Source organism: Triturus cristatus, chromosome 2_2, assembly GCF_964204655.1.
Source record: "Triturus cristatus chromosome 2_2, aTriCri1.1, whole genome shotgun sequence".
Taxonomy (NCBI): Eukaryota; Metazoa; Chordata; class Amphibia; order Caudata; family Salamandridae; genus Triturus; species Triturus cristatus.
In genome coordinates this window covers 409,209,150-409,225,837 of record NC_140582.1, presented here as the reverse complement: position 1 = coordinate 409,225,837, position 16,688 = coordinate 409,209,150, and the positions used below count along the sequence as shown (strand labels likewise).

At 50.1% G+C, this 16,688-nt stretch overlaps 1 protein-coding gene across 2 annotated transcripts in view; it reads right to left on the bottom strand.

The window, feature by feature from the left end:
- SCLT1 (sodium channel and clathrin linker 1) overlaps positions 1-16,688 on the bottom strand; it is a 589,184-nt gene that overhangs the window by 284,039 nt on the left and 288,457 nt on the right. For both annotated transcript variants that reach the window (XM_085641492.1, XM_085641491.1), the window contains exon 14: positions 13,462-13,536. In XM_085641492.1, the coding sequence (XP_085497618.1) occupies positions 13,462-13,536 (75 nt within the window). The remainder of the gene's footprint in view (positions 1-13,461; positions 13,537-16,688) is intronic.

The following is a 16,688-nucleotide window of genomic DNA, read 5'->3' as shown; positions in this document are numbered from 1 at the left end:
TGTGCTCCCTGCCCTGGTCTGGGACCCCCGGCAGCGTGCTCCGCTGAGCACAGAACCCCATCCTTAATTTGAGTCCCCCCCTGGTGACGACGAAGCCAGTGCGCTCACCGCAGTGGCCTGGAGGCCTGGAGAAGTGCCCTGCCGTGTCGCGAGGCCCGCGGAGAAGCCCGGGGCCCCCGCCACTGCCGTCGCAGCTGCGTGAGGAGGTGTGCGAGGCCGGGGCCGAGTTCCCCCATCATTGTGGGAGCGGACGCCTGCTGACACCGAGATCAAGGTAAGCCCGGAGGCTGAGATCGCCCCCGGTGCGCCCCCTGCGGGTTGGGAGCCACACCGCACCCTTAGCCGGGTTTCCTCTCCGTGGGATTCCCCCCCCTGTCTTCACGACGGAAGAGACCCCACCGAGGGATCCTTTCCGTGTGCCCCCTCGAGCGGTACTGAAGCGCGGTGCCCAACGAACTGCACCGGAGCTCCCCGCTGGAAGCTCCGCTCCAAAGTACTGAGTGTCATTGATTACGAGTGGCGCTTTATGTTATATGCTCCGTCCCAAAGTACTGAGAGTCATTGATTACGAGTGGCGCTTTATGTTATATGCTCCGTCCCAAAGTACTGAGAGTCATTGATTACGAATGGCGCTTTAGGTTATATGCTCCGTCCCAAAGTACTGAGAGTCATTGATTACGAATGGCGCTTTATGTTATATGCTCCGTCCCAAAGTACTGAGAGTCATTGATTACGAATGGCGCTTTATGTTATATGCTCCGCTCCAAAGTACTGAGAGTCATTGATTACGAGTGGCGCTTTATGTTATACGCTCCGCTCCAAGGTACTGAGAGTCATCGATTACGAGTGGCGCTTTGTTTTTACATGCCCTGCTTTAAAGTGTTACATGCTATCGAGTCTGAGTAGCGCGCTGTTATTCATGTGCCAGGTTGAAGTGTTACGTGCTATCAAGTTCGAGTAGCACGCTGTTATTCCTGTGCCATATTGATGTGTTAACCGCTATTGATTACGAGTAGCGCTCTGTTATCTATATTCCCTATTACAGTGCTATGTGCCAGATATCACAAGTAGCTCTCCATGCTAGGTGCCCCGTTCTGAGGTCGTCACCGGTTAGCGCGCCCAACGCGCGTGTGCAGCTACGTGAGTGGTAGTTGTGCCCCAGGCAGTACTGTCATTTCATGAATTGCATATGTGGTAGAAACAGCCTTTATAGCTCCTGACTGATATGTACATCGCTAGCTATTGTATTATCTGCATATGAAATATACTGCTACCTCATGAACTGCATTTAACGTGATCTACTTGGATAAACTTGAGTATTTACATAATTCCTACAGTGTGGCGTCCCTTATTGTGTGTGTTCCTCGTCGCATGTGAGGTGCGTGTTGTATCGTTGCTTTACACACAGACCTTTGGTGGCCCGACCGCTCGTGTCACGTTACCGCCCCATAGGGCCTGGAGACCCCAGGTCCTACAGTGGTGGCAGCGGTGGGATCCTTAGGACCTGTGACCATACAGCACCCTTCCGTGAGGCGGAGAGCGCCACAATTAAACGCCTAATTGTTCCAGAGCTCTGAAACCATTGATTGCTGCATTTTTATTTCCACTGTCCAGGTTGAGAGTACAGGAAGCCTGGTTAGCTGAGAACTGTTACCTATACCCTAGGAAATTTTCTCCTTAGTGTCTAGGTCCCCACCTGCCAGAATGGAATTCCGGTTAGCTGACCTCGCGGGGTACTCAGTGAAGCAACTAAGGGAGTTCGGGCAGGGGATGGGGGTGCCTGGGGTACGGAAGGCCAAAGGACTGGAACTCCGCACCACCATTAGGGCATGGGTAGAAGCCCACCCAGAAGGGAGAGGGGATGAGGGACAGGAGGCACCAGAGGCACCTCAGGAGGAGAGCGCCCAAGAAGTGACCGACATATTGAATGTAGATGTGTCTGAAAATGTGCCCCCAGGGAGACGTTCTGGGGCCAGTAGTAGGACAGGGTCGAGGAGAAGCGCGTCCCCAGAGGAGTACGAGGACAGGAGGGTAGAGAGGCAGTTAAGGTGGGAGCTGGCCAAGTTAGAACAAGAGAAAGAAAGGGAATTGGCCAGAGTGGAACAGGAAAGAGAAAATAGGAGATGGGCAATGGAGGAGAAGAAGCTTGCGCACGAGCTTCAGCTAAAAGAGCTGGAGTTACGCGCCCTCCAATTGAACGCGTCCAATAAGGACAATGGTGGCAGCATACCTAAGGAACCTCAAGAGTCAAAGTTCTACCTACCTAAAGAGGTAATTGCCAATTACACAGTGGGGGACGACATCATGAAATGGTTGGAGGCATACGAGGTAGCCTTGACGGCCCATGGGGTACCCGAGAGTAATTGGGGAGGTGGGTTATACCGGTATATACCTCCCAATGTTAGGGACACCCTGTTATATTTGGCCAAGGCGGATCAGGTAAGGTATGCCCCCATGAAAGAGGCCTTGTTAAAAAAGTTTGGTCTCAACCCCGAGAGGTACAGGCAAAAGTTTTGTGGCAGCCGTAAGCTGTCCACACAGACATGGGTAGATTTTTTCGACTATGCGAGGAAGGCACTAGATGGTTGGGTGCGTGGCAGCGAGGTGCAGGACTACCAAGGGTTGTACGATCTTTTTTTAAGGGAGCACCTCTTGGATAAGAGCTTTCCGGAGCTGCGCCAACATCTGGTGGACCGCAAGTTGATGGATCCCCGTGAGCTTGCGGAGGAGGCAGATATTTGGGTGAGCACCCGGGTGTCTCACAAGGGCCCCGGGGGAGATGGCTCGAAAGGCGGACAGGGTTTCCCCCAGAAGAAAGAGGGGGGAGATAAAAAGGTGGAGTTCTCGAAAGGTCCCCAAAATAAGTTTGGGAAGGGAGTAGGAACCCCACCCCGTCCAATTCCACAAGTCCCACTTACCCTGACAGGAGTCAGCAGCCTAGGATTGTGCGGTGCTACGAGTGTGGGGAGATTGGACACTACAGGGGAGATCCCAAGTGTCGCAAGCGACCACCAGCCCCAACGGGCGGGAAAAGTCCCGGGGTGAGTAGTATAGTGCTTGGGGTGGAGCTGCCCTTAGATAGGGAAGGGGAGTGGACAGACCTGACGCTGGTTTCACTCGGGGATAGAAAAGTGGTCCCCGTAGTGTCCCTGCCCCCGAACACTGCTAAATATCATTAGAGGGTGAGAATTAATGGGGAGGAGGTGGAAGCTCTGAGGGACACAGGGGCCAGCATGACCATTGTCGTGCGGCGGCTGGTGTCCCCAGACCAAGTAGTCCCCGAGGAGTTCCATCCGGCCGTATTGGCTGACGGCAGTATGAGTCACTATCCAGTGGCTCGTGTTCCATTTGAGTGGGGAGGAGTCAGAAGCCTGCTGAGAGTTGCTGTGAGCCCTGGCTTGCCTGTGGGGTGTTTGCTAGGGAACAACCTGGAGCACACCAAGTGGAAAGATGTCGAGTTTCACGCTCACACCGAAATGCTGGGATTACCAGGGTGGACTTGCGTCAGCACGCGGTCCATGGCTGCCCGGCATGGAACTCACCCTGGGTTGGAGCCTGGAATCATGGCCCAACCCAAAGCCAAACATGGAAAGAAGAAGGTGGTAGAGGACATGCCCCGTGAGATGGATGGGGAGGCCGCAGAGGTGCCCCCGGAGTCCGCGGAGGTAGATGTCGTTCCTGTGGAGGACTTGCCGACCCTTGCTGACTGGCATGTGGAAGGAGGGCCTACCCGGGAAGAATTTTGTCAGGCACAAAGGGCGTGCCCCACTCTTGAAGGCATGCGGCGGCAGGCCGAAGCCCAAGTGGCCAGTCAGGAACTGGGAGGTTATCACGTGTATTGGGAGGATGGTCTCCTATACAGTGAGCCCAGGGTGCCGGTACATGGATCTTCGAGGGCCATAGTGGTCCCCCAATGTTACCGGGCCCTTCTGCTGGAGTTAGCGCACGAGATACCCTTAGCCGGACACCTGGGTCAGGACAAACCCTTTGCACGGTTAGTCCCCCATTTTTATTGGCCCAGGATGAGGATTGCATCAGACACCTTTTGCAAGACCTGCAAGTCTTGTCAGGCTAATGGCAAGACGGGGACTAAGTTGAAGGTCCCGTTGGAACTGCTCCCTGGGGTCGGGACCCCTTTTGAGAGGGTCGGTATCGATATTGTTGGGCCATTGGACCCTCCGACCGCGGCGGGACACCGGTTCATCTTGGTTTTGGTGGACCACGCCACAAGGTACCCAGAGGCTATTCCTCTGAGGACCATCACTGCACTGGTGGTGGCGCGGGCACTGTTGGGGATTTTTACCCGAGTGGGATTCCCCAAGGTCGTGGTGTCGGACAGGGGCACCAATTTCATGTCGGCCTACATGCAGGCCATGTGGAAGGAGTGTGGGGTGACCTACCGGTTCTCCACTCCTTACCATCCCCAGACTAACGGACTTGTAGAGCCCTTCAATAAGACATTGAAGGGGATGATCCGAAGCCTACCAGAGGGCTTGAGGCGTAAATGGGACGTCCTCCTCCCCTGCTTGTTATTCTCCTATCGGGAGGTACCGCAGAAGGGAGTCGGGTTCAGCCCGTTTGAGTTGCTCTATGGCCATCCCGTTAGGGTTCCCCTCAGTTTAGTGAAAGAGGGGTGGGAGAAGACTTCACAGAAGCTTCCCCGTGACATTGTCAGCTACATGCTGGCGTTCCGCAGCCAGATGGCCAAGCTGTGGAAGGCAGCCACAGAGAACCTGGAGGCTAGCCAGACCGTGATGAAGGAGTGGTATGACCGCAACGCTCGGACGGTCGAGTTAGACGTTGGACAGAAGGTGTGGGTTATGGAACCTGGGGAGCTTTGTGCCCTCCAGGACCGGTGGACTGGCCCGTTCGACATTGTAGAGTGGCGAGGCCAGACCAAGTACGTAGTCGATATGAAAACCCCCCCGTCAGCCCCTCAGAGTGCTCCACGTCAACCGCCTGAAGCCGCACCATGAGCGATCAGAGCTTGCTCTCCTTATGGTGACGGATGGGAGCGAAGAGGAAGAGAGTGAGGCTCTTCCTGACCTTCTAGCGGTACAAGAGAAGGATGGCTCGGTGGAAGGTGTAGTCCTCCTCTCCACCCTTGACCCCAGAGCAACAGAGGGACTGTCGCCATGTCCTGGGACAGATTGCCTCGTTGTTCTCCCTCACGCCTGGAATCACTCATCTGTGTACCCATGATGTGGACACAGGGGACAGCCCCCCGGTCAAGAACAAGTCTTACCGGCTCTCTGACCGAGTGAAGGATAGCATCCAGCGTGAGGTGGCAAAGATGCTGGAGCTGGGGGTGATAGAACCTTCCAGCAGCCCGTGGGCTAGTCCAGTGGTGTTGGTGCCGAAAGCGGCCCCACCGGGTACGACACCGGAGCTTCGGTTCTGTGTGGACTACCGGGGGTTGAACTCTGTCACGAAGACAGATGCTCACCCCATCCCACGTGCAGACGAGCTGGTGGACCGGCTGGGAGCAGCCCGGTACCTCAGCACCATTGACCTGACATCCGGATATTGGCAGATTGCCATGGCCGATGGAGCAAGGGAGAAGACAGCGTTCTCCACCCCCGAGGGCCACTACCAGTTTCGAGTGATGCCCTTTGGGCTTAAAAGTGCTCCGGCCACATTCCAGCGGTTAGTGAATCAAGTACTATCTGGCCTGGAGTCCTTCTCAGCGGCCTACCTGGATGACATAGCTGTCTTCAGTGGCACCTGGGAGGACCATCTGCAACACCTCCAGGAGGTATTGCAGGCGCTGCAACGCGCTGGCTTAACCATTAAAGCCAGCAAGTGCCAGATTGGACAGGGATCTGTCGTGTACCTGGGAAACCTGGTGGGCGGAGGTAAGGTGCAACCCCTCCAGGCCAAAATAGAGACCATCTTGGCTTGGGAGCCCCCCAAGACCCAAACAGAGGTCCGAGATTTCCTCGGCCTCACTGGGTATTACCGCCGGTTCGTCAAGGGATATGGCACCATCGTAGCCCCCTTGACGGAGTTGACCTCAAAGAAGCAACCTCGCAAGGTCATATGGACAGCTGCATGCCAAGAAGGCTTTGACACGCTGAAACAGGCGATGTGTACCGCTCCAGTACTAGCAACACCAGATTTCAGTAAGGAATTTATTGTACAAACAGATGCCTCACAGCACGGCATAGGTGCGGTGCTCTCACAACTCAATGCCGAGGGCCAAGATCAACCTGTGGCCTTCATATCCAGAAGACTCCTCCCTCGGCAACGGCGATGGAGCACCATTGAGAGAGAAGCCTTCGCGGTGGTCTGGGCACTGAAGAAGTTGAGGCCATACCTCTTTGGCACTCACTTCCTTATTCAGACCGACCACCGGCCCCTTCGCTGGCTCATGCAGATGAGAGGCGAAAACCCCAAGTTGTTGAGGTGGTCCATTTCCCTACAGGGGATGGATTTTCGGGTGGAACATCGGCCCGGAGTTGACCACGCCAATGCTGACGGTCTCTCCAGGTTTTTCCGCCTTAGTGATGAGAACTCCCTAGAGGTTGGGTAGCTCTCCCCTCTTTCGGCTGGGGGGGACGCATGTTGGACCTGTCAGCCCTAGGGTGGTCTCCCCTTCCATTTTTGTATCGTGCCTCAGTTTTTCCACCCTCATTTTTATGTTGGACTAGGTCTCCGGGCGCCTTTTCATTGCCAATCAGTGTTAAGGTGCAGGTGCTCCCTTCTCCCAAGATGGCTGCCACAGGCCCCTGCAGAGTGGTCTTTCATAGTAGCACCCTAGCTGCCAGGAGCTGGCTGGAACCCCACAACAATGTTGCGACTCCAGCCTGCCTTTTTGTCCCATAGGTAGAGTGGGGAAGCTCCTGGAATGTGCTGGAACCTTCTAGAAGGGAGGTGTGGTTTTTCTTTTGCCGCCTTGGCCAGAGGTCACCTGACCTAGGGCTACTTAAGAGAGGGAGGGAAACTTTTGTGGTGAGTTGGCCGTTGGGGTGAAGCAGAGCTGGAAGAACCCACCAGGAGTGTAGGCGGTAGGGCATAGACAGGGACTTATGCCTCTGAGAGTGACAGGATTTAGGTGCTGCCTCTTAAGTGAGTGAGGGCTCTGTGAAACCCACTGATCTTGCCCAGCAGTAGGAGGACCCAGAGACTCTCTGCCCAGCCTGACTAGGAAGGATCTAGTCGCCCTCTCCATTCCTAACCCCCTGTAACAGAACCCCTTAAGGGCGCCAGATACATCTGCGCCAACAAGACCTTATCTGACATCTAAGAACAGAAACTTACAAGCCAAGCACTGAGACTGCGTTTCCAGATTGAACTCTGAAACCTATTCACCAAGCACTGAGACTGCGTGTCCAGATTGAACTCTGAAACCTATTCACCAAGCACTGAGACTGGGTGTCCAGATTGAACTCTGAAACCTATTCACCAAGCACTGAGACTGCGTGTCCAGACTGACCCCTGAACCCTGATGCAAAGCTGACTGGAGAACCACCGGGGATCGACCAGGTATTAGCGCTGTGACCCCTGCGCTCCCTGCCCTGGTCTGGGACCCCCGGCACCGTGCTCCGCTGAGCACAGAACCCCATCCTTAATTTGAGCCCCCCCCTGGTGACGACGAAGCCAGCGCGCTCACCGCCGTGGCCTGGAGGCCTGGAGAAGTGCCCTGCCGTGTCACGAGGCCCGCGGAAAAGCCCGGGGCCCCGCCGCTGCCGTCGCAGCTGCGTGAGGAGGTGTGCGAGGCCGAGGCCGAGTTCCCCCATCATCGTGGGAGCGGACGCCTGCTGACGCTGAGATCAAGGTAAGCCCGGAGGCTGAGATCGCCCCCGGTGCGCCCCCTGCGGGTTGGGAGCCACACCGCACCCTTAGCCGGGTTTCCTCTCCGTGGGATTCCCCCCCCCGTCTTCACAACGGAAGAGACCCCGCCGAGGGATCCTTTCCGTGTGCCCCCTCGGGCGGTACTGAAGCGCGGTGCCCAACGAACTGCACCGGAGCTCCCCGCTGGAAGCTCCGCTCCAAAGTACTGAGTGTCATTGATTACGAGTGGCGCTTTATGTTATATGCTCCGTCCCAAAGTACTGAGAGTCATTGATTACGAATGGCGCTTTATGTTATATGCTCCGTCCCAAAGTACTGAGAGTCATTGATTACGAATGGCGCTTTATGTTATATGCTCCGCTCCAAAGTACTGAGAGTCATTGATTACGAGTGGCGCTTTATGTTATACGCTCCGCTCCAAGGTACTGAGAGTCATCGATTACGAGTGGCGCTTTGTTTTTACATGCCCTGCTTTAAAGTGTTACGTGCTATCGAGTCTGAGTAGCGCGCTGTTATTCATGTGCCAGGTTGAAGTGTTACGTGCTATCAAGTCCGAGTAGCGCGCTGTTATTCCTGTGCCATATTGATGTGTTAACCGCTATTGATTACGAGTAGCGCTCTGTTATTTATATTCCCTATTACAGTGCTATGTGCCAGAGATCACAAGTAGCTCTCCATGCTAGGTGCCCCGTTCTGAGGTCGTCACCGGTTAGCGCGCCCAACGCGCGTGTGCAGCTACGTGAGTGGTAGTTGTGCCCCAGGCAGTACTGTCATTTCATGAATTGCTTATGTGGTAGAAACAGCCTTTATAGCTCCTGACTGATATGTACATCGCTAGCTATTGTATTATCCGCATATGAAATGTACTGCTACCTCATGAACTGCATTTAACGTGATCTACTTGGATAAACTTGAGTATTTACATAATTCCTACAGTGTGGCGTCCCTTATTGTGTGTGTTCCTCGTCGCATGTGAGGTGCGTGTTGTATGGTTGCTTAACACACAGACCTTTGGTGGCCCGACCGCTCGTGTCACGTTACCGCCCCATAGGGCCTGGAGACCCCAGTTCCTACACATTCTGAATGAAGTGAATGACTCATCTGTCAGACGTGAAGAAGTTACCATCCTGGGAGGAAATACTGGGTCCTGCCCCCCACAGAAAGAGTGTATGCTGCTAAGGACAAAATAAAGCAGCTTAGAGGCAGCTGCTGCAGGGGATGGTGATTGGGAGCATTGGTGCTCTTGCTGGCCTGTGCGGTGCCTGCCTGACCTCAACCCCTCCCTCGAAAAGACTGAGGTGACATCTGCATTGGTACACTGGCCCACTGGCGTAGCCATTGAATTTGCTAAACTGATGCAGGAACTTCTTGGAAGGAGTCAACAGTCCCAGGGAGCATGCAATGGCTCTATATTTAAAATGCTTTAGGGCTCAATCAGATTTTGCACCAAGCAGGCATGAGCCATTAAATGGCATATCCATGAGCGAGGCTAGCACATCTCCAGGAAACCCTGTGAAACGCATCCATGTGTGGCTGCGGAGAACAATGCTGGCACCAACCTCTCTCCCAAAGCAGTCAGTAGTATCTAGGCCAGCACAAATCACATACTTGGTAGGGTGTTGTCCATCATGAATAGTTCCAGCCTTAAAAGACCCTGAGGTCTTTCAGCACCAATGGCAAGATATCGCTGGCCATGTTCCAGAGGGTATGTATATAGCAGTCTAGCAAACAGACTGCATTGAGCAATAGTAGTGCCAAGTTGGCTCAAATGAAGTTGTTTTCCGAATGTCTCTGTCCTGTTGGGTTCCCTATCCAGAAGAGCAACGGGGAAAGAATTTGGGTTCGCTCTATTCATTGAACCCTGCACCACCAGGCTCCTTGGAGTAGGATGTTTGGTGAGAAAAAAAAGGGTAGTCAGGTGCTGATCTGTAACATCTAACCACTTGCGTATTCACTGACGGGCAGGAATATGGCATTGAGCAAGTGCCCAACAGAGTACCAGTAAGGGCCTTGTGGAAGATGGGCAAGGGCTCATCAGTTGCAGGCTTTGGGTTGCAAGATTTCTGTAAGGACATTAGTCATTGTCTTAACAGAGGACAACTGCAAAATCAGGACGCTTGCTACCCGTTGGACCACAGTTGCAAATGATGCACTCTCATCAGTCATTGGCCCAAGCAGCGAGTCAATCCCCATTAGAGAAGGCATTAAGTCCACTGTCATATCTTGTAAATCTATATAGAAACTGTCATTAGAAAAATGAGGGGAGGTGGGAAGTTCACCATCCTCTACACCACCATCATCATTATTATTATTTTCCCCTTGTGGTGTATCTTGTTCAAACTAGAGCCGAACAGATAATAAAGCCTCTGTGGGCATGACTGCAAAGGTGGAAGCGATGGTTCAGAATCAGGCTGTATAACGACTGATTGCACTTGGGCTAAAGATGGTTTAGGGTCACACATAGTGTCAAAATCTGATCCTCTTCTGGCATCGGCAGAGTTGGCACTGGCTTCGATGAGTGACGGACTGGCTGAGGTCCAGGTATAGGAGTAAGCGTCGGTACCAGAATCAGCACTGGACCTGGACCAGGTCCCAAGGGGGTTAGTCAGTACTGAGGAGTGCCCCACTGGTAGTAATCTGAATAGAGGCCCCCGTAAATCCTTGGGGTCCAAGATAGGCCAAAAGGCCTCTTTGAATACCTCGATTTGGAGCAGCATTTCCAATGGTACAGGAACCTTGGGGTGCACCTGGATCAGTTGAGGGATCAGGGACCGCAAAGGAGACTAACATCTTGATGCCCTCATGTCTTCTCCTTGGACACGATGTGGCAGGATGGGGTCGACTCCCGCTTTGCTTTTTTATGTTTGCATTTAAACTTCACTTCGATTTGAACTTACCAGAGGACTCTGACCATGAGGTAGACCTCTCATAAGAAAGGCCTCTGGAGTGAGACCGGAACCGCGTCCTGGAGTGAGACTACATATGGATATTGACTTTTGGGATCAGTGACATACAGCTTCTGGGGACCAGTAGACCAATAGCAACTGGTTTTTAGATGGACTTAAACCAGACTTTGAGGGACATCAACCCCTGTGGGCAAAGATGCCTTACCGTGTCGTGTCCGTAAACCAAGGGGTGGTCCAAGGAAGACCCAGTCACCGGATCAGCATCCTATATCCCTTACATCAGGACCACTCCACTGTCCACAGAACCTGGAACTGGACTGGAAACTGTCTTGACTGCAAGGTAACTGTCCTGCTAAGTCCCTGTGATTCGCTCCCTGCTGGAGTTGGTCTTCCAAAGCGGGCCAGAGTAATCACTTAAAACATCTTTACAAAAGTGTTCAAGTAACCACAAACCATGGTAGTCAATAATGCTTGTTTGTGATTTGAATGAAAAGCAGTGGTTTATTGTTTGCTTATTAACTTATATCTCCAGAACACTCCAGTGAATTTTTTACACATTTTGGAGTCTAAAAATTCAGAAAAATAAAAGGTATTTTTATAAATTGGTGTTGGATTTCCTTTGTGATGTGTTTCTTTCTTGTTCCTATGTTTTGGTACTTCTGAATGCTTTTCAATTGTTTCCTTGACAAAGCCTGACAGCTCGAAGTCACAACTACCCAAGGATTAGCTACGTTTTTTGCAAACAAGCCTGACTGGATCCGAGACAGGTTTGTGAATTTAATACACAGTGGGGTCACACAGCCACTCCATAATAAATGGCTTTCTTCACAGAAAGGAACTGACGTAATTGCGCAAGGCTGACACTTATATGCAGCTCCACTCCATCACCAGATCCAGTCGTGTGCCTGCAGACTATTCTAAGGTGAGGAATCATCTACAGTTAGAAGTATTCATCAGAAAAGTTGTTCTGAAGTTTTATAAGGGAGCACTGCCTTCAGTTGCTTGACCTACCAGAAACAGGACCTCACCATATTTGAGATCTAAGGCTCTAGAGACGGATCAAAGCCAATGTACAATTGCAGGGAGTTGTGCACAAATGTACAGAGTTGCGCACAACTCTAGCCAGGGTGAGAAGGGGGACCAATGATACATAGCATTTCTTGTATTCAACAGCTCAGTTTTGGTTACATTGGGCTTAAAAAATATGAAGACATCCATTTCTAGACAATAGTCAGAATTAAAGGAAGGGAGTCTTGAGCATCTGTGGTGCTAGATGAAGATCCCCTAGCAGTAACAAGTTTGAAAATCAATTGTGTTTCATCTGAGTATGTGTGCAATTTCTGATGCATAGATTGAATGAAGCAAGCCAGAGTTATCATGTACCAGATTGCATTATATTGCAATGCACTGTATTGCAGAAGCATTTTGAATAAGCCTTCACTTAGGCTCTTTGACAGATGGATAGGAGGTTGAGCTTGGTTTGAAATGAGTGTACTTGTAGTATTTTGGTGTCATGCCTGATGACCAGGGTGTTGCACTTTTTGTGTCACATCAGTTCACTTTAGTAGGTAGTGGAGTGGTAATTCCTATATAACATTGTTGTGTCTATATGGAAAGGTGTAGGTATCAATTGGGGTCAGTTCAGATTCAGGTGGTTGGTCTGCGCATTCCTAAATCATCTCTATGAAAGGAGCCAAGTATTTATTGCTATCCTGAATTTCAGATGGGGTTACTAGTTCTTGTCCTTGACAGGAGTGAATTCCATAATTCTACTACCTGTACGGAGAATTAGATTCCACCAATAAAGGCCTTCTAGTTGGGTGGTGTGGTGGGGAGGAGTGTTCGTGTAAAGTGAAGATTTGTATGTCTTTGAAGTTTGATAAACATAGCCATGTGCTTAATAAAGGATGCCTTGAAGCAGAATAGCTTGGGCCATGAGTAGGCAATTACATGCTTAGTGGGATGGATTGGTGTGTGGGATGTGCTAGTTGTCTTAGGTACAGTCTGTTTGCATAGTCTAGGTGAGGGAGGACTAGGGTTAGGCTAACCTGTAACTTCTGTGGGTGGAGGCGGTACGGGGGAGTAAGAAGTTGTTTAATCTGTCAGGGAGGTAAAAGGACATCCAGTTCAGGATGGCTCCTTGGGTATATCTAGCCTCAATAAGCAATAAAGTGTTTGTGTCACATTCAAATTAAAATAACCTATTTTTTCTGAAAATGTAGCTAGAGAATTCTGCCCTTGCCACTCCGATAGTGTTTCTCACAACACCAGAGCAGGAGACTAATATTATATACCAATACTTTGCATCAATTTTAAATAACACAATGCAAATACAATTTAAAAAAAATAAACTTCATTAATATATCTCATATACACACAAAAATACTTGGTCTCTCCAAGCCTTTGCATATAGTGGGGCAGGCATGATTAGAAAATGTGACAATGTAATAAACCATCAGTGGTATGACCCATGAGCAGCTATGTAATATAAGGAGGAAGTTAAAAACCTACTTCCATTGTCATGCATACAGTTCATCTTTTTTCATTAATTCCTAAAAAGCCTCAGAATAATTTTGGGGGAAAAATGGCACCTTACAGGTAATGACTAGTATAGTTGGAAAACAACAGATGTCATTAGATTTCCTAAAGATATTACCATAAGTCCCATTGTAGTAGCATATAATTTCCATATCTAAACGATTGTTAGTGCCTTGAAATGGTCATTTTAAACCGTAACTACAGAGATAACTGCCATGCTTACCTTTTCAAGCTCTTCTTCAGCGGCTCGCTTCTCTCGTATGGCACGTTCCATTTGGCTTTGCTTGTCTCCACACTCCTAGAAAATTCAGAGGGTCTATAAATGCAAACCATTCTGCCTAAATTGCTATACACCATATTTCGTGGATGTAAATAAATATCAGGATTGTACACTTTTTATCAACATGCTTGAAACATCTGTTGCAAGTTTCAATAACTAAGCAATTATAAGTCCCCTTGAAATTATGTTAAAGAAAAAATTACTTGCCTTAGGTAACATTCTTCCTGGTGGATATTCGGTCTACCTGCAGATTCATTAGCTGTTGAATAACTCCAAGTGTCAGACTGGATCCAGATCGTTTCAAAGGTCTATGATGTTTGAGGAGTGCTACCTTCGCATCAACACCAGAAGATGACATCACTGAAGCCACATAGCGGCCACCTTGGTGCAACAAGATTAGTTTCTGTCCCTTTTTTTCCAAGCCCTTTAGGTGAGCCGACAGAAAAACATCAAATATATTAAGGGCAGCACCAGATTTCAAATTTAAACCTTTTTAATCTATCCCTATACTTACATCTATTATACAGGGACGGTGCGTGCAATTGGTTAGGAATCTGCAGGTAGATTGCGTATCCATCAGGAAGATCGTTAGCGAATGTAAGTAACTTTTTCTTCTGATAACTACTTCTACCTGCAGAATCCTCACCTGTTGAATAGATTCTCAAGTAGTGCATTTCCCAGAGAAGGGCTGATGAATGGTTAAAGGGTGAATAGTGGCATGAATCTGGAAACTTTCCAATTCTCAAACACCTCTGAATTCAAGAAGTAATGTTTAGTGAAAGTGTGTAAGGATGCCCATGTCCACACCTAGCAGATTTCTGCAACAGAAGTGCCTCTCATGAGTGCCGAAGACAAGGAATTGGCCCTGGTGGAGTCGGCTTTGATTCCTTCAGGTGTCTCCTTTTTGGCAAGTGCATAGCACATTTTGATACAAAGGGTAATCCTGAGGGATAATGACAGTTTCTGTACCGCCTTACCTTTTCTACTGCCACAGTAACCGGCAAAGAGTTGGTCATCCAATCTGATGTCTCTTGTATGGTCAAGATAAAAAATGACTGTACGCCAAAGAGCCAGGAGATGCAGCTGTTCCTCCTCTTTTGAGAGATGGGGTGGGGGATAGCAGGATGGGGTGGTAAAGGGCTGACCCAGGTGGAAGGAAGTAACTACTTTTGGGAAGAAAGAAGCCCTGGTTCCCAACACCGGTCTGCCGGGAAAATATGTTGTAAATGGCGGGTGTGCATTCAGGGCCTGCAGCCTACTGACCTGCTTTGCCGAAGTGATGGCAAGCAAAAAGACTGTCTTTATGGTTAACATGTGCAACTGGAAACTGTGAAAGAGTTCAAATGAAACCCCATCAAAAATGTTAAAACAAGATTTAAGTCCCACAGGGGCTTAACAAAAGGAGTTGGATGGTACAGATCAGTCAACCCCTTAAGGAACCTCATTCCAATAGGGGACCTGATGAGGAAAGGTTGGTCTGGGAGACAGAGGAACGCCAACACAGCCAAATACCCTTTTATAGTGGCCATTGCTCACCTGCTCTGAGTTAGAGAGAGTGCAAACTGGAGGACCTCTGATAGTCAGGCACGTAAAGGGTTCACATTGTTGTCTGTGCACCATGAAAAGAATTGTTCCACCTCCCAGAAAAAACACATTTTGTGGAGGCGCAACAAGCTGACAAGATGACATCCACCACCTCTGGCGGCAGATGAAAGGAGCTTAGATATCTGGCTCCGCTCAATCTTTAGGCATTAAGGGGGATGCCTCAGAGTTTGGGGTGAGACCATCCCCTCTGACTGAGAGAGAAGGTTTACCCTGGATGGCAATCGGAGTGGGGGGGGGGGAGGGGACAGAGAGAAGCACAGATGTTCTGCACACCCTCCTCAGCCAATCCAGGGCAATTAGAATGGAAGATACACCAAGATCAGGCCTCAGTAGTCAAGTGAATGAGGAGGAACAAATATTGCAGGTGAAAGATCCACCCCAATTGAAAAGTGTCACTCATAGCTCTCCTCAACAGACACTGAAAGGCACAGAACTGCTGGCTCTGAGCATTTCCTGAGAAGGCAAACAAGTCCATCAGAAGATTGCCCCACTTGGCGACAATGTCCAGGATTACCTCCGGCAGAAGATGCCACTTGTGACCAGCAAGATAACACCTGCTTAAGCTGTCATCTCTGACATTTGGAGACCCCACCAGATGACTGGCTGTTAACCAAATCCAGTGATAGTGTGCCCAAGATGAAAGCCTAAATGCCTCTAGAAACAAGAGTTGAGACCTTTCTCCCCTTCACGGTTGATCACATACCACATTGAAATTGTAATGTGCATCAAGAACTTGAAAGACATACCAACCTTAGATGGAGGGAAGAAGGCCTTGAGTGCCAGCCAAATCACCAGCAGCTCTAGCAGGTTCTCCAGAGACGAGAAAACAGTGATCTCCACATGAGCCGCCACATTGGAGTCGGGATATCATTTACTACCATGAACATGGTTGATGGGGGATTGAAAGGCATCCCTTGGAGTAGGTTCACCTCATTCCCCCACATCCGCCAAAGCGACCTGCGAGACCACAATGGTGTTTGACAGATTTCCCCTGTTTTGAAACCATAGCCTGTGAAGGCATCACTGAAGAGTCCCAACTTGTGTGTGTGACCAGAGGGATACAAGAAGCTGGAAGATATAGCAAGCACAAGGATCCTCTTCCACATGTTGTGTATCCTCTGAAGGGGAGGAAAGGCATGGAAAAGAGTAGTCTTCAGAACCAGTCCTATGAACAGGAGACGCTGGGAGAGCTATAGGTCAGATTTGGATTTGTTTATGAAAAAGCCAGGTCCAACAGCAAGCAGAGATTGCTTTGACTGCAGATGGTGCGACCCCCCAACTCTGGCAACTCGCCCTGAGCAGTGATTTGTACAGGTATCAAAATACCTAGCCATCTGAGATGAGCCACAATCAGTGCTACCACCTTGGTGAAGACTCGAGGTGCAGATGGAAATACTGCAAACTGGTAAGGGTGGAACCCACTACATAACACACCAACAGGACCAGAGTTAGGATCAGGGTCTTGAACTTCTCCTTCCTCAGGTAAAGGTTCAGGACCCTTAGGTGTAGGATCGGACACAGACTGACATGCTTCTTGAGAACAAGGTAGTACTGTGAATAGCATT